We start from the raw sequence: 22,553 nt of genomic DNA on the forward strand, positions 1-22,553 counted from the left end.
AACAACAGAGAAATGCATAAATAAATGTTGGTATATCTGTAAAATCAAAGGTACTCAATAAAAGCAAATGAACTAATGATACACATAATAACATGGATGAATTTCAGACACATAAACTCAGAAAAAACATTAAACTCAAAAGTTGCCATTTATATGAAATTTTAGAAAAGAACCAACCAAAGGCACAATGGAAAGGGAATTAGTGGTTGGCAGGCTGAGAGGTAGGGGAAGAAAGGAATGGGGTTGGAAGATAAGAGAAATTTTAAAGATGACAGAAATGTCCTATGTTATGACAATGGTGGCTATACAGGCATATAAATTTGTCAAAAATTCACTGAAATTTGTATGGATGCATTTGAGTTCATGCAAACCCATGTCAACAATATTGGTTTAAAATTTTTATGAGTACATGGCATCTATAGAAATATGATTATCAACAAAATTGCAAAGTGAATATATTATAAGCATGTTTTCTTTGTAATCATAATGAGGAAAGAACTATAAAACACACAGACATTGCATTCATTCATTCTTTCAATATTCAAAAAGCATATTAACTGAGCATTACTATAGGATAAAATGCTGAAAGTAGTGAAGACAAACCCCTGACTTCCTGCCCTTAAGAAGCTCATAACCTGGTCCTATAACAGAGACCAGAAAAACAGGAGCAAAGGAAGAAAGTAAATATTACGTAATATAAGCACAAGGAGGAGGACCAGCTTTCCTCATGCTAGCAAATGTTCTCTCTAACCAGCTGTGTTAACCAGACTTTCACTGTGTGACCAAATCCCTGAGAAAACAACTTAAGGGAGGAAGAATTCATTTTGGCTCAATTCCAGAAGTTTCAGTGCATGGTTGGCTGGTTCCATTGATTTTAAGCCTCCAGCAGGTCAGAGGCATCATGGCAGAAGGTCATGGTGGACGAGGCAGCTCACCTCATGGCAACCAAGAAGCAAAGAAACAGACAGAAAGAGGCAAGGGACAAGACACCCAAGTACCCACCCCCACTATCGACTTCTTCCAGCAAGGTCCTACCTCCTAAAGTTTTAATCACCTCAAAATAGCACCACTACCTGGGAACCAAGCCTTCAACACATAACCCTGTGAGTGACATTTCGTATTTAAACTGTAACACCACCAATACATAACGTGTGTATTTTATAGCCATGGATTTTTGGCAAATACAAGCGCAGATTTTCTTCTTACAACATTTGAAGTGTGGAACACATTATAAATAATTATTTCTTATGGTTGAAGCTACATCCTGATGATAGACTAGTACTGAAATCACAGGAAAGAAATAGAATATTCACAAACCATATTTCACTTGATACTGCAATCTCAAAGACTAAACGTTATTTTGATCATTCTTTACGCTAATTTCTGAAAACGGAAAATGATGATTTCCAGACCATAGTTTTACATGCATTACTTTCAAATAATTTCGATTTTCAGTGCTATCAATCTCTATCAATGCTTTTCAACCTTCCTTTTGAAAAATAAAATAAAATCGTACATTTTTATCAAATCAAATCTTGCACAGAAATAAACATAGAAAACAGATAAAAATAGAATTTTTCCAATAGAAGGTGGAGTGGGGTCTGCCTTCAGAAACTCAAGACCTACCCCAAACAAACTGCATGAAGTACAGGTTAACCACTTAGCTGAATAATCAAAAAATAACATCATAACTATAAAACAGCTAATTCATTGCCTTGATCCTGGTACAAAGACAATATATTTTCTTATTATTCTATCAGGTAGGGAATAATAAGTTGTGACTACTCCATTACACTTTTGTGTAATGAAGCATTACTTCATTACACAGCTGCATAATTCAATGTACATCTGGGGAGTATGCAACCATCCAAGAGAGCATAAGTACCCTTTAAAATAAAACTTATACACCAATCTTCTCAAACAAAAATAAATGTAAACTTCTCAGGAAAAGTTATTAAGTCTGGCAAATTTTCAAATGTGAAATGAATAGCTTTCCATTTGGGTACTAGTCATTTCTACATCTGTTTAGGCTAAAACTTTTTAAGAGAATAACTTCTCTTATGGATTCTGGACTTCAACTTCCAGGCCCCACCTAAAGGAGGAATTATAAGGACTGAATGAAATAAAAAAATACTAAAAAACCTTATTCAAATATTTTTGAAGGTACAAAAATACTCAGAGTTGTAAGTTTTGGGCAAGAGTACAAATTAGTTTTTACAATTTGTAGTTTTTTTGCAAAATAAGTTATTGCTACTAAGTTTATTTTGGAAACATCATCTGAAAATAAAGTTCATTCTATTTAATTTTGTAGACTGAATCCATAAATGACATTTGTCTAAATTATTCAGTACTATATCTTATTCTATGTTTCAAATTAAAAAAAATAAAGGAAACTGTAAAAACAAATTAAAATAGAAAATCTAGGAAGCCAGGATCAGGATAGCTATTCTTGTAACATTTTTACTACTGCAAAATATGTGAAATTCAAGACATTTGTTTCCTAAAGAAGATAGGAAAGTGAGTTAAACAATTAGCAAATCAAATTCACCCTTGTTACCTGACTTCTCCTATTCATGATTTCCTCACTTAACTCTATCCTCTAAGACAGTATTATTTAGTATTACAAAAAGAGTAAAGTGTTAGACATTGGTACTTGACCCACTGCCTTACTCCGGTGAACGTAACAGATTTTGAGATCGCATATCCACTGTCTCATATAAAGTGAATCTGTGTAGCCAATGTCAGAGCTCTGTGATATCTCTGCATATTTACACTTCTAAAGCTACTGAGTTCAGTGTTCATTATCAGGTTAGGAAGATAAAGAATACCAAGCAAAGACGAATCTATATTTGTTGGTTGAAATAGTCTTAACAACTGAATCTATGTGTATCCAAAGACAATGTCATGCGAAGGATGGGCAGATTCACATAAACCAAGAAGGGAAAAGATCCACGTCTCCAATATTCCATTAAAGAAATTCCAGGGCCAGCGGAGTGGCTCAGTTGGTGGAGTGCCTGCCCGCCAAGTGTTGGCAAGCTGCCTAGCAAGCTGAGTTCAAATCCCAGTATCCAAAGGAAGGAAGGAAGGAAGAAAGGGAGGGAGGGAGCGATTCCAGGTCCTTGGCAGAAGGGAACCACATAGAGAGCTCTAGACCTGGATTCTAGGTCACCCCCTTACCTAGACTCGCATCCTGCTTACACTGGATTTGCTACACTGGGGTACAAGGCCTCCCCGTGCACAGTGGAGCTATCAACAAGATGATCCTTTCTTCTCCGCTTGCCAGAGCTACTACAACAAACAAATAATAGTAGGCCATGACTTTTATTCTAGATTCTCCTCAACCAAGTTTCAACTTCATTACCCTGTTTCTATTCTTCAATCAATATTATGCATCTACAAATCTATTACATGCCTGGCACTCTGCTAGGCAGCAGAAACACTAATCAAAGCCAAGCAGATTTTGCTCTTGTACTACTAGAGCATGTGCACTGTGGTTGTAATACAACAGGATGTAGAATTGAGAAGGACAAAGGGATTGGAAAGGTTTTCGGGAGCAAGAAAGAGCCCATCCACAGCACACATAAATGTCAATGGATATACTTATAAAAACTGTCATCTTACTGCATATACAACTTGAATAAACACTGCTTGGATTCATAATAACTTTATATATTTCATTAATTATCACATTACTAAGTTACTTTGTTTACTTAATATTTATTATATGGCCAAATTTTCTCAAATGTAGTCACTAATTCCTAAAGACTTTCTTCTTTTTTAAAGAATACATTGGCATTCAAAATAGAAGTAGTTTAACCACCCCATGTATCTTTTCTATATACATAATAAAAAGTTGATAAATTATCCCAACAATATTTAAAGTAAAACATTTTGCTATTTAAAATTATAACTAAAAATTTTAAAGCTATTTTTCCCTTCTTATTCAATCACTCACATCAAAGCTATTTAAATTATATAAGACTTTAAAGTACATCTTTTAAAAGGGCCTTTTGCAAGAAAGTAAAAAGTCATTTGTAACGTTTGTCACAAAGCCAAATCATAACCGAAATGTTACAAGAACACTCACAAAAGTAACTCCTGCCACTTCTCAAAGATTTTGCTTTTAGAACCCTTCTACAGTCAGCTCATTATAGGATGCAAAAGGAGCCCAGAAAGTGCACAAAGCATGGACTCCATTTCTGTTTATTTTTCCTAGGTCATAAGAAATTTCTCAAATAAAACTTCCCATATTTTGACTACTTAACTCTTGTATCTCCTCTGTTATTAAAAAATAACAAAGATTGCCCCCAATGAGTACTTTTACTCACACTGAACCAAGCACAAGAAATGGTTTAGTTGTGACATTTGTTTGCTTTTTCTTGCCATTTCCCACTTAACATCTTCAAGGAACTGCTTACTGCTTCATAAAACAACCCTACTATTTTCAAAGATGTCTGTTTGTTCACATTATCCAGAAATATTGAAAAATAAGGCCCTGAGCAATTCCTTCATTCTTTGTCTTCAAAATTCTTTAACCTTGTTTTTACAAAACACTGTTCACGTTTTTCCAACAAAGGCTTAAGCTACATTAGATCGACTGAATTATTTCTGTCAGAGACACTCATCAAATCTTTTCCTTCTACCTTAGAGTAATATTTACCTGTTGTGTTTCACTTTTTAAAAGTTATAACTTTTTATTTCCTATGAATGGCAGTTATGTAATCAGGTTCCTGGATAGTTTAGAAAATCATATAAACTAGACTAGAGACTAGAGATTAACAAAAGCCAATTAACTTGGGTCAATTTATTCAGTTATCATTATTAAAGGGAAAATATTAGTATGTTTTTCCCACAACTACATAAAAGGCAGAAGCCACTCCTTGTTCTGGAGAAAAAGATGTTGTAACCCGACTTCTTCATTTTTATCCTTTCTGTGACAGACAAAAAATATCCTTCATCTCCTAAATCCACAAATCTCTCAATGGGATGGTCTAATTGATCCAAATACTCAGATGCTTTTTGGTAAAGATTAAGACTTCAGCATTCTTCTTCCCAAAATTTGAAGGTAGGTCTTTTTCAAAATGCATTGAACAGCTGATCTTACACATTTAAAAAAAGGTCTTATTGTATATGTCTTGGTAATTCTAGATTAGAGGATTGAAACATAATTGCTTTCTTTTTTTTTCCATTTTTCTTTTATTATTCATATGTGCATACAAGGCTTGGTTCATTTCTCCCCCCTGCCCCCACCCCCTCCCTTACCACCCACTCTGTCCCCTCCCTCTCCCCCCCCTCAATACCCAGCAGAAACTATTTTGCCCTTATTTCTAACTTTGTTGTAGAGAGAGTATAAGCAATAATAGGAAGGAACAAGGGTTTTTGCTGGTTGAGATAAGGATAGCTATACAGGGCATTGACTCACATTGATTTCCTGTGCGTGGGTGTTACCTTCTAGGTTAATTCTTTTTGATCTAACCTTTTCTCTAGTACCTGTTCCCCTTTTCCTATTGGCCTCAGTTGCTTTAAGGTATCTGCTTTAGTTTCTCTGCGTTAAGGGCAACAAATGCTAGCTAGTTTTTTAGGTGTCTTACCTATCCTCACCCCTCCCTTGTGTGCTCTCGCTTTTATCATGTGCTCATAGTCCAATCCCCTTGTTGTGTTTGCCCTTGATCTAATGTCCACATATGAGGGAGAACATACAATTTTTGGTCTTTTGGGCCAGGCTAACCTCGCTCAGAATGATGTTCTCCAATTCCATCCATTTACCAGCGAATGATAACATTTCGTTCTTCTTCATGGCTGCATAAAATTCCATTGTGTATAGATACCACATTTTCTTAATCCATTCGTCAGTGCTGGGGCATCTTGGCTGTTTCCATAACTTGGCTATTGTGAATAGTGCCGCAATAAACATGGGTGTGCAGGTGTCTCTGGAGTAACAGTCTTTTGGGTATATCCCCAAGAGTGGTATTGCTGGATCAAATGGTAGATCGATGTCCAGCTTTTTAAGTGGCCTCCAAATTTTTTTCCAGAGTGGTTGTACTAGTCTACATTCCCACCAACAGTGTAAGAGGGTTCCTTTTTCCCCACATCCTCGCCAACACCTGTTGTTGGTGGTGTTGCTGATGATGGCTATTCTAACAGGGGTGAGGTGGAATCTTAGCGTGGTTTTAATTTGCATTTCCTTTATTGCTAGAGCTGGTGAGCATTTTTTCATGTGAGAAACATAATTGCTTTCTTAATGATTTGAAACCTTCAGAAAATAAAAATACAGTATTTTCAAAATGTCAAGTATATAACCTCTTAAATGTGATAGTTCTCTTATTATTTTATCAACTCCTATAAGATCAGGTACACGCTGATACATGTGGGGGTGGGTGTACACAGAAAGAGGAGAGAAATCCTTAGACATGTACTTTCTCTAACTACAAGTTTGAAAGGAGTCTTTAAAATCAACACATAAAATATGAAAGGAAATGTCCAAAATGTTGAGGCTGCACAGAAATGGCTCATTAAATTATTTGTCTCAACACTGCTGACATTCTTCAGTCTAATCTGTGTTCGTTTGCAGTTCCCAGTGGGTTGACTCTTCAAGAGCTCATGGGCAGTGATTTCATTGGATAACTAGTTGTTTCAGTTTTAAAAATCAATCAAAAAAAAAAGTCAAGTATGTGAGATATTTGTGTCTGGATTCCAATCTTTATTTTCCATCACACTCCAGTAAAAATTAAGATCAAACCCTCTAAATGAGGAAAATGGCTAATCTCTTTTAAGCTAGTGTGGATTTTGTATTACTTGCTCCAACACTACAGTTACCAAATAACTCGTTGGTAGGTTAGGGCTCTTGTAACCCAGAAGGGTCTACGCAAGTACTTGACTGATTCCGTTAGCTGACATCTTGTAGTTCAACATGACATTTCATTTTAACTTCTAATCAAAATAGCATCAGCTAAATAACAGGACTTCCTTTTCCCATTTGTTTTGGTGCTTTTGAAAGCAGGCAATTATTGGTTAGCTTTTACCCTTAATAGACCTTTCTTTTTCTTTCTAAGAAATACTCAGCCATGAATATAAGCTTTTTTCTCCTTGGAGATAGATCGCTCACTTTTTTCTGTTTATTTGTTTCATGTTTTAGTAAGACGCTTTAGTGAGTGGTATCCATTCTATTTTCTGAATTTTATGCCAGGGTCCAGATCTCATGATCATCTTTCTGAGGGACTGTGGGAAAATTTCATATTCGGACTTATACTTCCTAGATAGTGAGTTCTGTTGTGACCCTCCTGCACCTTGCAGAATGCATTGCTGCAGTTCTTCAAACAGTTCCCAGAGCTAACACACAATATCACAAAACAGAAGACAGTCATTTTGCAGGGCTTCTCCTTTTAAACTAAGTCTTCCCCACTTACTGTCCCCTTCTGGTCTCATTTGCTGCTGTTTCACACTAACTGGGATTTTTTTTGAAAACAGTCATCTTCCCCTTCCCATTCCCCGACCACCACGTGTGAAGAGTATTATGTACTATGTACACTTTGCATGGGATTATGAAAAATGGTTCATATGCTCAGAAACCTATGGGCAATGGATATTTCTCAAGCAATAAATTACTTAATTTTTGGTTTACCTAAACAAACGAAAACATAAAGTTCACATGGCTTCATTTTAACAGCAGTGACAGACAAGGCACCCCCCAGGTTCCAAGGAGTGAGGGGGTAACTCTGTGACTGCAATGCAAGCATTACCAGCGCACATTCCCAGACACATATCCTGTCACTTCCTAGAGTGTTATAATTGCCTCTGATGAATTTCAAATTTCAGAGGAAACACCCGTTTCTCCTTATTTTCAAGGTCAGCAGTAAGGTTATGTTTTTTAACTGTCTAGAGTGAAACTTGGAAAAAGAGAGACTAAAATGGCAGACACCTCATTTTTTAATCACTGATAGTGCAAAATGCCGAACAATTCTCATCACTAAGTCCATGTATAGAGAGACCTCTTCGTCTAAATTCTACTCAAAAGTGGCCACTGGTCAAAACAGCAGGAAGGGGCTGTGCCAAATTCACACTACACCAAAGTTTACACTTCTTCTGATACCAGGGAAAATGAGTAAAAAGCTAGCAAGAGAATTAAATCCAACAATCTCTAACCTATGAGACTTTTTGTTGCCAGGTTGTTAGTTTCCAAGTTCGTTACATCAGTTTCCTGGGTTTTAAGTCACTTCCTCTGAAAATACCTAGTGAGTTCAATTTTCCCCTTCCCATTGAAAATTTGTCAGTGAAAAAAAAAAAAACACAAATTTGTTTTCTTATCTGCAAGTCTATTTTCCTGTTACAGTTAGAAGAGAGGCTATCTGTTCTGTCTTCCTCCAGAGGAACCCCACAGACCTGTTCACTCTGACTCCATGATGCTGCCCAAGCCCACATCACTTCATTTCGCCTGCAGGCAGGGTGTCCAGAGCCTCTGCCCCAGTCCCTCTCCTCCAAAAGCTGCAGCTATTCACATTGACTCCAGAGGGGCCTGCAGAGGAAAGGAATTTACACACACACACCCCATCCAGGGCTTCCCAGACTACCTTCCTCCAAGGTTATTGGAAGGATTAAAGAATATGTCCAGTAGACTTCATAGAATGTAAGACGCACTCTATGAGGGCTATCTGACTACTGTCATTACCACATCATCGTTATTATTACTAAATAAGCAGTTAAATTCTTTACCTTTGAACAGTTTTGTTGCTAATTGTGACATGAAAACTAAAGAAAATGACAAACACAAGATAACTGTGAAAGTTTAGGAATCTCTCCTTCTCAGCACTCTGTAGAATAAGGGCAGTGCCAATTCCTAGAATCAAAGCAAAACTATAGATGCTTATAGAAATTCCTGTCTTTCTAGTACAAGCACTCTGGAGAAAAACTTGGAGGCTACTTAAAAAGCTAGACATGGATCTACCATTTGATCCAGCAATACCACTCTTGGGGATATACCCAAAAGACTGTGACACAGGTTACTCCAGAGGCACCTGCACATCCATGTTTATTGCGGCACTATTCACAATAGCCAAGTTATGGAAACAGCCAAGATGCCCCAGCACTGACGAATGGATTAAGAAAATGTAGTATCTATACACAATGGAATTCTATGCAGCCATGAAGAAGAACGAAATGTTATCATTCGCTGGTAAATGGATGGAATTGGAGAACATCATTCTGAGCGAGGTTAGCCTGGCCCAAAAGACCAAAAATTGTATGTTCTCCCTCATATGTGGACATTAGATCAAGGGCAAACACAACAAGGGGATTGGACTTTGAGCACATGATAAAAGCTTTAGCACACAAGGGAGGGGTGAGGATAGGTAAGACACCTAAAAAACTAGCTAGCATTTGTTGCCCTTAATGCAGAGAAACTAAAGCAGATACCTTAAAAGCAACTGAGGCCAATAGGAAAAGGGGACCAGGAACTAGAGAAAAGGTTAGATCAAAAAGAATTAACCTAGAAGGTAACACCCACGCACAGGAAATCAATGTGAGTCAATGCCCTGTATAGCTATCCTTATCTCAACCAGCAAAAACCCTTGTTCCTTCCTATTATTGCTTATACTCTCTCTACAACAAAATTAGAAATAAGGGCTAAATAGTTTCTGCTGGGTATTGAGGAGGGGGAGAGGGAGGGGGACAAAGTGGGTGGTAAGGGAGGGGGTGGGGGCAGAGGGGAGAAATGAACCAAGCCTTGTATGCACATATGAATAATAAAAGAAAAATGAAAAAAATAAAATAAAATAATATTTTTCTGACCAAAAAAATAAAGAAATTCCTGCCTTTAAGGACTTCCAGACTGAGTGGTTACCATTTTCCTGGGACTCTATATTCAGTTGAATATCTATGTTTCTCCTTTTCTGTATCTTCACACTAGTAATTAATATGCTTATGTTCACACAAAAGAACACAGTCTCAGAAAAGTTATATAAAGTCATTTCATGAAGTTGTTAAACTAGATTTGGCAGAGAGGTCATTCCTAGGTAGGATAGAGAGGATAGGTGACATGAAAATCATAAAACACTAAAAAATATTATTTAAGAAGCAAGAATAAGTAACTAACACAGAACCAGGAACTAAGGCTGAGTATCACTAGAGCAGCAAGGAAATGAACCAACCATTCAAGAATGTGTGAATGTATGTATTCCTTCCATCATTCCTTTCTTCAGATGTTAAATGAGATACAACTCCCTTACTTGAGTAGTTGGGATCAAGAATAGGAGGTAATTCTTTGACCAGAATGGAAGGCTCACAGTCACAAGAATCAGACACCCATGTCCCAAGATCCTTTGATTAAAAAGCTACTCTAGACCTATTTCCACATGTTTGGATAATAACATCAAAGAGGAACTTAGCAAAATAATTCAAGGTCACTAAGTGACCACATATCCAAGTATATGCTCAAACTGGAATCCCCAGATCAGAGAGTACAAATATTCCTGGCCTTTTGAGCCTCTTCACTCCCACCTCTACATGTCAGAGCTCTGCATGTTATGAGGTGAAACTTTTTCCCTTTCTATTTCTCCCTACTTTGTTCTGCTTTGCTAAATAAATCTTTGCTGGCCGTCTACCCCGTGATTTTCCTTTTGTGAAATGTTTCAAAACTCTTTTCATCATGGATTTCCAGAGCCTGTATGTCCAGAGGTAGTTGAGGAGTTCAGTGGAGAAACCCCCTATTTCCTGGAGATTCTCCTCACCCCCACACACTTCTCCAGTGACGATTCAAACCCAGGTCTTCATAATTCTTAAGCTCCAGAGTTTCCTATTACAGCATTCTGCCTTTGGCCATCCCATCACAAATGGACATGGAATATTATTTCTTTACTATAGGAATCACTGTAGAAGGAACATTGCTAGAATATTATGACTGGAATATTTCACTAAATAAAAATAAGAGCAGCTGATATTTAATGTGTCCTAAACCAACAATCTTGTGAAGTAGGTATAATCATTTTCCCATTTTACACACAAAGAAACTGAAACAGAAAGTTATGTAACTTGTCTAAGGTCTTATGGCTAAGATGTGCCATGGTCTTAACTACAACACAATATTTTTGGGGATACATTTTTGTTGTTGTTGTTATTGTTGTTGTTGTTTGCCTCTCAAGATCTGATGTCCATCCTTTTCCATTTCGTTCTGTGCCTTCAGATTCTGATTTTATGAACTGCCTCAACAGAACGCCCTGGTTGTCTGGTTCCCAGTTAGACTAGGAGAAATGGAAGGCACCAGCAAATGGGAAGGGTTGGGTGATAATTTCCCCACCTCCATCCTCACAGGACTTCAGTTTGCCTATCCAAGGCCACAGTTCTTGATGAGTCCTCAGCGTAGGGGCTAATGTGAGCTCCCTCTTCCTCCCCTTCAGGTTTAGGGGCAATATAGGTGGATCCATTGTTACTAGATTAATCCTGCCCAAACTATGGTAAACCCTCATTCACTAAATGCTATTTTGCCCCCTTTGCGTTAATCATTTGTCTTCTGCTGGAATGATTATTGATATACTTCCTCTATAAGAAAATAACATCTATTGGATCAATCCACCATGTTGGGATGTCCAGTGAGAAGTTATTTTGAGGACATGAGTTAGGGGAGATGGGAAGAAAAGATGGGGATGTTTAGGAAAAATTAATAATCTAATTAACAATGGATCTTTTCATGCCAGCTCCTTTAGCATAGGATTTGGTATCTCTAACTTTCAAATTTCAAATTTGGACTTATTCTTATTCTAAAGGAAGTATTCATCAGTCAACTGATGGTACTCATTTACGAATAAATGGAGGAGTGGTACGGTAATGGTTTAGTTCTTGTTCGACTTCAATGGGGAACTAAGTATATCCTTGGAATATGTTTTAATTTCTGTTTCCAAAATGTAATACCCTATAGCAATTTATAGACCACCAATGCTTAGCCAAATAATTTCTTCACATTGATTTTCCTTTTATGTTAAATAAAGAAGATACCTAGATCTTCTACTAAAACATTGTTTAAAAAAAACAGAAAACAAAAAACTTCAAGTTAGCTTAAGAGAGTTATTAATAGGAAACTGATGAACTAGGTTAAGAGAGTAACAAAATACAGTTTCCTTTAGAAAAATGATATAAAAATTTTCTCTTGAATAAAGTGCAAGGCCTTAATGTGTGTCTGTTAAGTGTGTAGATATCATTGGAGCATCTATTTTCCTTACAATTTGTAGTGTTCATATAATGAAAAGAATTTAGAACAATGAGAAGAGAAAAATGACTAAATTCCATACCAGAAATTTTGTAAACTCAGTTTTAACATGGTCACAACACTTCCTATTAACAAATCTTCCACATTATCTTTTCACAGTACCTTTCCTCACAAACAGGAAAAAGAAAATTGCCTATTCACCCTGAATTCTCCCACTAGGATTTATTTCCCAGCAACAACAACTCATACAATATTTAGCTAACACAGTGGCACAATTTCCCTTCTTTAAAAACAAACTAGTAATTTTTACAATAACTGGTATCAGTTAGCATTTATTGAGCACATACCAGTATCAGACCTTGTGTGGAACATTTTATATGCATTATCTCATTTAATCTTATAATCACTTTCCAAAATGCAAATTCTATTATCTTCATTTCACAAAAAAAAAGGAAACTGAGGTTCACAGAGCCCATGTCACAAAGAAATGCAAAATTGTTATCATTATTATCATTCAGGATTCATTTATCTATAGGTAACTGAATGTTCGATTCTAATTAACTGGAGCAAAAACATCATTTCTTTAGCTCTGGAGGCTCAGCATTAAGATGGATGAGAGTGCTGACTTAATCCGAAGATTGGATTTCCTTAGTTCTTTCTCTCCTTTTTACCTGTTTTGTTCTCAGACTTGGATCAAGCTGCTAGCAGATCATGGATTCATATATCCGTATAGGAAACTATCTACACAAAGACAACTTCTCCTGGACACCCCTAAATCTCCTTGAGTCTCACTGGTACAAAAGAAGTAAGACATCCTTTCCTGCACTAATGGGAAAGGGATATGGAGCTGCTATGAATGGCAGATAAATCAAGACCCTGCCGGCATAAAACTCAATTTTATGAAAAAATGGAAAACTTTAGCAATGATTTTTCTCTACTGCTACTCTGCCATAGTTAAATTTAAAGATCAGAACATCAGTTGATGATCTGGAAGAAAAACACTATAAACAAAGTAGCAGGCTTCCCTGCATCTATAGCATTTTCTGCAATTTACACCAATTTTTATAAATTATTATTCTTCAAATTTGCTGATTTATTAATTTTGGCAAATTTGGTAAGCATCAGAATTGTGAAAAAATTTAGGACTATAAAATTATACATCATGGTTTGTCTAATAAATAAAATGTATACCTCTATAATACTTATTTTCTCTGTTTAAGGCAAAAACATTTTCAATTTTACATAACATGATTTCCCCTGGTGTTTGTGTACAAATGGAGTCACAGGACATATACACATTTTTTTTTCTGGCTCTGGGGCCTAGCTCCTAAAAAAAAGTCCTACGGTTCTGCTCACAAATTCACCCAACTTCTTTTCAGTATCTCTAGGTTGTATCTGCACACAAACAGGTCTGAGAACCTGTGTTTTCAAAAGTCTTAGGTGCTGGTGCTGTGAAGCACCACGTCCACTAGACATGACATCCTCTCCTGGTCGCAGTACCCCATCTGTCTCCAGTGAACACCAACAACTGCTGCTTCCAACCCACAGCCTCAAACCCTAAGCTGGTGGTTTACTCACTGATACAAAGAAAAAGATGCTATTCCTCACTTATACGGCCTCCACCCCAGGGTCTTACAGAATTTCATGTTAAAAACAACTTTTACCAGCAGGCTTTGCTTCATTAACATCAAGTGCAGTATGTGGAATGAGACAAGAAGTCCAGTTCCTGAGAATCCTACATTCTTTCCCAATCCCTTCCCAGGCTTCCAAATTCTCACTCAAACATTTATGCAAACCACTAAGGGATCCCCTTGCAGTTCTTAGACCCTGCCCAGGCATTTCTAAGTCACTAATGTGGACAGAATATGGACTCAAGCCATAACCTTCTCAAAAGAAAAAGCTGTCTCTTCCAAGAAAACTTCTTTTAGATTAAAGTAACCTTCTAGGTTTATATATTTCAACATGCAGAGGAAATATTTTTGATAAATCACTTGCTCTAGAAGTTTGCAATGTTCTATGAGTTTCATGATGATATAATAAGAACTCTTTAGTTATAAGACAACTACTGAACAATTTCATTTAAGACACAAATGAATCTATGAAGAAAATAATAGACCTTGTAGGGATACAGTGACCACATCACTTGAATGTGAATTATGCCTACTTGAAATCTTTGTTCTGGTATGTTCCCAAAAACTTAAGTGGTAACCAAATAATTAATAGGTATATAAAATATTATTACCATGAGGAGGCCAAGGCAAGATCATAAAAAAAAATAAGGAATTATGACAATTATACCTATTTGCAAAGACTTTTTTTTACAGTATATCAAAATTTTACTACAAATGAGTTATAGATTTTATTATCAAAATTTTTTGATAATTAGTTAACTTAGTCATAATTGTTTACTTTTAGCCTTGGAAAACAAAACTCATTAGAAACTTGCTCAATGATTTACACTTTTCATAGTCTATTACAATAACCAGTCAAGTCTCATTTTTCCAGTTACCTAAAAGTTGTGCATCAGAAGCACCAATTGGTCTTACTAAACCACAAAAACAATAAAAATTTTATTCAGACTAAATGAATGTTAAATATATGTGTGCTTACAGTAATTTGTTACAGTAATTTGATTATATAATGCAATCTAAAAATAAATATCAGATAAATCAGGTTCTCTACATTAGCTCAGTGTTCTTTTCACCTATGTGTGGCCAAAGAGTAAAACCTGTCAGTTCAAATTGTTTTGAAATCAAGCCTGTCACAGCAGGGTGGCCTAACTGATTTTGGTAAAGTAGCTGTAATAAGAAAGATCCACTGACCTCGTTAACTTGTTTTTTATCTAGATGGAACACTTGACCAGAACTTGTAGAAGCAATTTCTTCATAAACTTTATATCCAATATGGTTCCTGTCATCACAGTCTCCAGTAAGCACAAACACCACCTGTGATTTTTATAAAGGGAGCATAATTTAATGGCTTCCAGAAATCAATACATTTATTGGGCACCTATTATGTGTCAACATATTACTATGCAATGCAATATACATATATACACATATGTACATACGTTCATAAAATTCCTAACTGTGTACTCTGTTCAGTAGGGAACCCACACAGGAATATATTACATTTCAGAAGCACGGCTAAAAGCTGTGAAAGTGAAACTATGACTGGGCTGGATTATAAGACGTCTTCGATGACTCAGCTCTCCTTGTATCTGTACACTTTACCAAAGAATTTTGAAGTTCTCGCTAAAGAGGTGCATTTATTTTGTCATTTTTGTATCGAAGCTTGGCCATATGACTTTCTTTGGCCAAAAGCATAAAGCAAATAAGGAACATTCTACAAGTTCTGTGCTTCAACATAAAGGGCCTTGTGCATTTCCACCTGATCTCTACCACTTCTGTCATGACCATGAGAAGGTCATGCCTGAGCTAACTTACTCATCACAGAACAAGACTAAGCACCCTGGGGGACAAAGCCAATGTGCCCAGAGCTCAATTTAGACTACCTAAACCCAAACTCACAAGTGTGCAAGTTTAGCATACAGTAACAGAATTCTGCTAACTTATGAGAAATAAATTACTTATTGCTTTAAACCATTTACTATTAGAACCATTTGTTATCCAGCAATAGCTAACGATAAGTAACTGACTCAGGCAAGATTCCACATGGGAGGTAACATTTGAAATATAGGTCTTTTTTGTTAGGCCTATGTTTTTGCAGTTATAAGATAGTAATGAGAAGCTTATTAATCCCCAATAATTTCTTCTCTGTATTAAAAAACTTACATTCACATTTATTATGTTTAAATTAGATGATACATATTGGTATATATATGCAATTATTATTATGTATCACACATGGAATAGTCACAGGATAGGCAACCTCTCATGAAAAGCTTTGGACTTGATTCCTACTCACCTGAGACTGTTTCTGTTGGATAAGCTGCAGCACCTCATGGGTGAGCCGGTAATCCTTGGACCGTGCATCAGTGAAAACATAGATGAAAGAACCAGGAAGAGATATTTCCAAGGCAATTTTTATAGCTCCAATACTCATTTCTGGACAATCTCCACCACCCTGTTGAGCAGAAAGAAAAATGCAATGACTTCATCAGCAAAAAAGAAATGGTTATTTTAGTCATAACAAGTTGCTTTAACACTTTGAAAAATTAAACGAAATTCTCTTCATTCTTTCATCAGTTTGTCAGTGAATCAATCATTTCAGCCAGGAAGGGATGGAAAAGATATAAAGTGACATAGAACTGAAAAAATCTGTACTCCTAGATAAATTTTCAATTCACACAAAACACACAAAGTAACAGAAGTTGGTATATAGTTTTTACTTAAATGTCTACTCATTCTGCTCTCATACATAACTATCTCATACATTCCCTCTTTCCTCGTCTCTTCTCACTCCTATTTGATAACCCTGCTGTTTATTGTACTGAGGAAATAGAAGCAATCAGAAGAAAATATTCATAGGCTCTCCCCATGATGGCTATCAGGCTACCTACAATAGCAGCCACGTGCCTGCCCTAACAGTGCAGTAACTGCACTCATCACCCTTATCACGAAAGCTTGCCGATCACATGTGCACTCATCAAGGACATGGCTCCTGTGGCTGTCCCCTCTTTCTGCCCCATCATATTCTTAACTGAGTCATTCTCACCAGCAGACAAGCATACTGGTACACCTCCCAAATGCTCAAATGTTACCTGTCAGGGAAGTTTTCCATGAATACCTTTTATAGAATACACTCTGGCTGTCAATGTTTTCTCTCTTACTCTTCTTCTTTTTTCCTATTACCCTATAAAGTCTGCTTTGCATTTTCTACTTAAAAAGGTTTAACATGTTTTCCTAAACAAAAGTAGTCACCAGCCTGAAAGTAGTTCTTCTCACATTTATTTCCTTCACAGTTATGTGGATTGGTAATATGAAAGTCTGAGCATAGTGTATTTACAGTTTTATACATTGTATCTTGAACTTAGAATTAATCCTGTTTATTAATCATGTCTCCATGTCATCAATGTTCTTAATTAGTAGTTAAATCCACCAATCCTCTGTTGTTGAGTATTAATGCTCTTTCAAGTTTTCTTCCTCTGTCACACTTTCCCTAGCTCAGATGTTAGTAACTACAGGAGCAAGGAAATATAAACTTTTGACCAACATGATTTGAGCATCTAAAAGCTACTAAAGGCCTGTACTATTAACATACAACAATGAATCAGCTAAACCACCTTGTCTCTGAAGAGCTCATGGTCTACCATAAGCAAAAAACAAACAAACAAAAAAAGTAGGACAGCTTGTGATCATGTGGGCTTTGTGACTCCAATAACATGTAAGAGCTCTTCAGATCTTATTAAATGCTGTGATTCTCCTATCAAGTTTTCTCCAAGCTCCAAACAGTCACAGATTCTGATACAGATAACTTGAGCATCATAGTTCTAATCAGGGTCATAAAAACCTGGCTTTAGAATTGTGTGCACTGTAGCCTGGATGAACTGGAGCTATTTCTTGCACTGGATCCTAAGTGAGTATTACAGCCTATGGGTACCTTGTTAAACAAGTTAACAACTGTTACGAATTACCACCAAAATGAGCCACTCTTAATCATCGGAGGCTGAGGCTATAGTGACCTGTTCTCTACTTTGGTAAAGATATTAGTCATTGAATACTAGAAATTTTAACAAATTAAAAGTCCTTTCTTTATTTGCAGGACTTATATCCCACCTTCTGTCACTTACATGCATTTTCAAGTCATTTAGTTTAACACACAGCACTGCTCTCAAAAACTTGTTTACTTGTATACTTGTATACAAGACTATACTTACCTCTCAAGTTCTAATTTTTCATTTTTAAGTTTTTGTTAGATATTTACATCTAGATGTTCTATGGGTCTCCCCAGTTCAGTGAGTCTAAAATGAACTTTACTATCTTTTTCTCCAAACCACATCTTCCCTATGTTTGTCAGTAGTACTATCTGCCTAAGTGGGTTCAAAACCTAAGTTATCTTTGACTCCTTTCTCTACCTTCTTCTCAGTGGTCAAATACTATTCATTCAGTTTCCACCATGAATCTGTCCCTTTTCTTTTTACTTCCTATCATTTGCTCTTCTTGTCACCATTTTTTATTATCATACTATTGTATGTGAGGTACACTGTGACATTTACAAAAGTTCTTACAATTATCATAGTTGACTCACCCCCTCCACCATTCTCCTTTATCCCCTCCCCCATCGATACTGATTTCATTGCATGTACAGCCTAACTTTCTGTTCTTCCTGCCACTAACTTTTAATTTTTCTGCATAAAGATATATATCTAAGAATATGATATATGTCACATTTCTTCTTAAAATTTTATACTGAGTACATGTATTGGATCAAATTCTGTTCTAGCTTTCTACATCCTGTTGGCTCCTTTCTCCATTGATGGCCTACTTTAAGGGGAGACTACTTCTATTCTTTGAATATTGCTGTTGCTTCACTCCTTAATGTCTTCAGTACTTTCATTCAAGTAATCTTTCTGTTACTTCATCAAACACTCCTCACCGAAAGATGCATGTCTAAATTCCCCAATTATTGTAGAAGTTCTCTGATGGCAGGAACAGAGCTTCCCTGAGTCTCCAAGTTCTCAGTTCACAACACCTTGCAACCATGAAGTAATCACTGAGTAAATATTTGCTGAATTGAGCTCTTTTCTTCCCAAGGTTGAGATAACAAGCCTTCCCCTTTTTAAAACTTGATCTTGCCCCCAGTCAGATGTACCTACTCACTCTTTAGTACTCTAAAATGCTTTACAATTTACTGGTACTTAATGTACTTACCTTTATATAACCGTTATTTGGGTGGTTATCATGTACAACAAATGCCTCTGAATGACTGTTTGTAGACAGGAAAGTGGGAAATAGCCACAACGCATGTTAGTAATTTTGGTGTGTGGGATAAGAATAATTTTTACTTGTAGCCAGTTTTCCTATCTATAATGAATATTCTGGGCTGCTCAAAAAAATTAGATTTCTATTGCATATTCAGAAGTTTAAGCAAAAGCATTCCTGAACTGTGCTTGCCTTTGTGTGAACCACAATATAAATCATCCATTATATGGCATTTGTTGAATTTGTACACAATACAGCTCCATGCAGTATAATTCTATGGAGAGACTGTCTATTAGCAATTGTTATCTAGTACCAAGGAAACAGAAGTCTTCCATCTATGGACCAAACATCAGATCTCTATAGATACATTTAGGAAGTATGAGAAATCTTGTTTATTTACTGAGTGAAGTACAGTCTCTGAGGTATTTGGCTTGGGTATAAGTTTTCTCTAAGAGTTGCTGTGGCTGCCTAGGTCTCTAGGCATCCCTAACCACTCCTCCAGAGTAGACAGTAGATACCACGGGAATCCTTGGAAATGACACCTACTGGGAATCCAACACACATAGGAACATGTACTAAAATGGGGTCCCTGACTTTAACTATTTTAAACCCTATAAATTTGAAGAGAGCTACTTAAATCACACATTAATAAAATTAATATAGTCAACAACATTTTTCTAAAGGATTAGAGGCACCTTATTGTCCTAAGAAAAAGTCCTTTGAGAAAAGTGGACCTGGTGTACATGAGAGATAATACTGGTTAATAGTCAAGGGAAAGCAAGTGATGAACTCTCAAACCCCACTGAGAATTTCCCAAATATTGTTATTTAGGAATATTATTACAAATGAAAGATTTCCCTTTTATTTCCTGAGCTTTCCTTATACTATACTCTTCACAATGAACTCTTTGACTTTCATGGAAAAATTAATGGAAATTCCCAAGGCAACCAGAATAGTTAAAGAAAGAAGTAAAAAAGAAGCATTTTGACAGGCAAATGTCAGAAGCCCATACTGGGATGTGCTTGTAGCTTAAGTTTTTACTGTAATGGATACTGGTGTATACTTTACACTACAATGACCATTCTTCCCTAAATTTCACATTTTCAAACACAGATTATATTGTAATCTTATTGATTATATACTGTAATCACGCTGACTATAAATTGTTTTCAAGAATAAAACTCGGGGCTGGTGGAGTGGCTTAAGTGGTAGAATGCCTGCCTAGCAAGCGTGAGGCCTTGAGTTCAACCCCCAGTACCACCAAAAAAATAAAAAATAAAACTCTTCTCTCCCCAAAATAGCACAGTGTCATTATTACCTTTCTGCTTATCTAACTGAAAAATTAAAAGTAAATATTAACTACTAATTCATCTTTGTGAAAATATTTGTGTACCTCATTGTAGACATAGGTTCCTGAAAATAAAAATCAGCATTCTTTTCTAAAAGATACTAAAATATAGTGTCATAACCATATAAGAGCTCCATATCTGATACTTGACTTTGATTCCTAATAATTTTAAGTCATAAGTGACTATTAAAATGGCCTCTAAAAGGAATGCTTTCACTCTGCCCTAAACACTATAGCTACTATTATCTAGCCTCATGTGGCTACTGAACAACTAAAATGTGCTAAGTAAAACTGAGGGAGTGAATTTTATTTAGCCTTAATTAATTGAAATTTAAATTAAAAACTAAAGCCAGGCTAATTTTTATAGTGATGACAGAATGCAGCAACAATATTTTGGATATAGTGAGTTAAGTAGACTATTAAAATTATATGTAACTATTTTTTAAATTATGTATGTGACACACATTGTATTTTTGTTGGACAGCACTAATTTGGAACAATACATTGGATTTAGTTATATAGGCTACATTCTAGAATATTAATGTAAAGTGGTTGCTTTGATCTCAAGGTCTTTTATTAACTTCTTGGCAGAAGTTATTACAGGAGAAATTCAAGTTGCTTTAATTTGCTAAGGATGTAAGTTATGACTTTCTTTAAATACAAAGAAATACAAAGTCCATGAACACTGTTTTGCACATATGTATGCACACATATATAAATTTATCTACAGTTATCTACATATGCAAATCTTTAAACTGACCTTTAGATCTTCAAATTTAGCTTAGTGTAGCAGAACAAGACTACACTAGAGAATATTACTAAAATTGCCCATTTTTATAAGCAAACCTCACAGATCGAGAGACTGAAGGTTGATTTGTGTGAATCTCATGCACAGGTAAGATTTTAAAATTGGGGGCAGTAGAAATGTGACTGAAACTGTAAAAATAAACAGTTTTAAGTTTTAGTTCCAAATTTAAAACTGCAGTTCTTTGCTGGGTGGGCACAGTGGTTCACACCTGTAATCCTAGCTGCTCAGGAGACTGAGATTGGGAGGATTGCAGTTTGAGGCCAGCCCATCTCAGCTGATGAAAGCTGGGCATGAAGGAATGTGCCCCGCATCTCAGCTATGGGGAAAGTGTGAATAGTGAGTATCACAGTCCAGGCCGCACTGGAATAGCGTGAGGCCGATCTCAAAAAATAACCAGAGCAAGAAGGCTTGGGGCATGGCTCACGTGATAGAGTGCCTGCTGAGGTCGCACAAGGCCCTGAGTCCAACCCCTAGTATTTAATTTAAAAATAAAGTAGTTCTGGCGGGGGATGTGGCTCAGCCGTAGAAAACTTGCCTAACATGACAAGGTCCCAGGTTCAATTCCCCAGCTCTGCAAAAGAAAAAAAAATTTAAAGTACTCCTTTAAAAGCCCTAAAAGCCCTAAATACCAAATGGAAAATATAAAATATAGTCCATAAAAGATTTACTAAAGAGGAATTTACAATGAGGAACCTGAATCCATGAAAAGTCTCATAACGAACATTTTTACTGGTAACAAGGCACTCTATTAATCCAGTGGTCTCTACACTGAGGTAGAACTTGTCACATACACTGTTATTTATAATTCACATTAATTGATAAGGCAAGTATCATTTTAGTACATTTTATTGATAAAGCAATAAATCAGGAAAATCCTTTCCAAGGCTACACAACTCGTAAAGGAAGAAGCAGAGATTGAACTCAACTCAGACTCCCATGAGAACTCACACAAACTCCTGAGAGTCGTCACCAGCTTTTATTCTCCAAGCAAGGCGCTTGTCTAAGACATGGGAAAATCCCCATTCTTGAGGACCCCTGCTCCCTCTTGTCCTGTAGAATTCCCTGAGTTACATTCTAATTGATGCTTCCTTCCACTGGATCCTGATTCCTCTAAGAAGACACATGTTCTATTGTTGCTTGGTGAACAGTGAGTAAGTGGGAGAATAACATTATGCAAGGCAGTCATTTTTTTTTCCTTTTTTTCTTTTATCATTTTTACATTTACTTACATTTTTGGTCCACCTCTCCCTCCCTGCCCAACCTCCTCTCCCTGCTTCCAGGCAGAACTCATTCTACCCTCTTGTTCTCTGGTTTTGTTGA

At 36.4% G+C, this 22,553-nt stretch overlaps 1 protein-coding gene across 5 annotated transcripts in view; it reads right to left on the minus strand.

The window, feature by feature from the left end:
• Hmcn1 (hemicentin 1) overlaps positions 1–22,553 on the minus strand; it is a 441,079-nt gene that overhangs the window by 295,064 nt on the left and 123,462 nt on the right. For all 5 annotated transcript variants that reach the window (XM_074047247.1, XM_074047248.1, XM_074047249.1 and 2 more), the window contains exons 3-4: positions 16,121–16,279; positions 15,016–15,138 (exon numbers count right to left, since the gene is read on the minus strand). In XM_074047247.1, the coding sequence (XP_073903348.1) occupies positions 15,016–15,138; positions 16,121–16,279 (282 nt within the window). The remainder of the gene's footprint in view (positions 1–15,015; positions 15,139–16,120; positions 16,280–22,553) is intronic.

The sequence above is a fragment of the Castor canadensis genome, chromosome 11 (assembly GCF_047511655.1).
Source record: "Castor canadensis chromosome 11, mCasCan1.hap1v2, whole genome shotgun sequence".
NCBI classification, from domain to species: domain Eukaryota; kingdom Metazoa; phylum Chordata; class Mammalia; order Rodentia; family Castoridae; genus Castor; species Castor canadensis.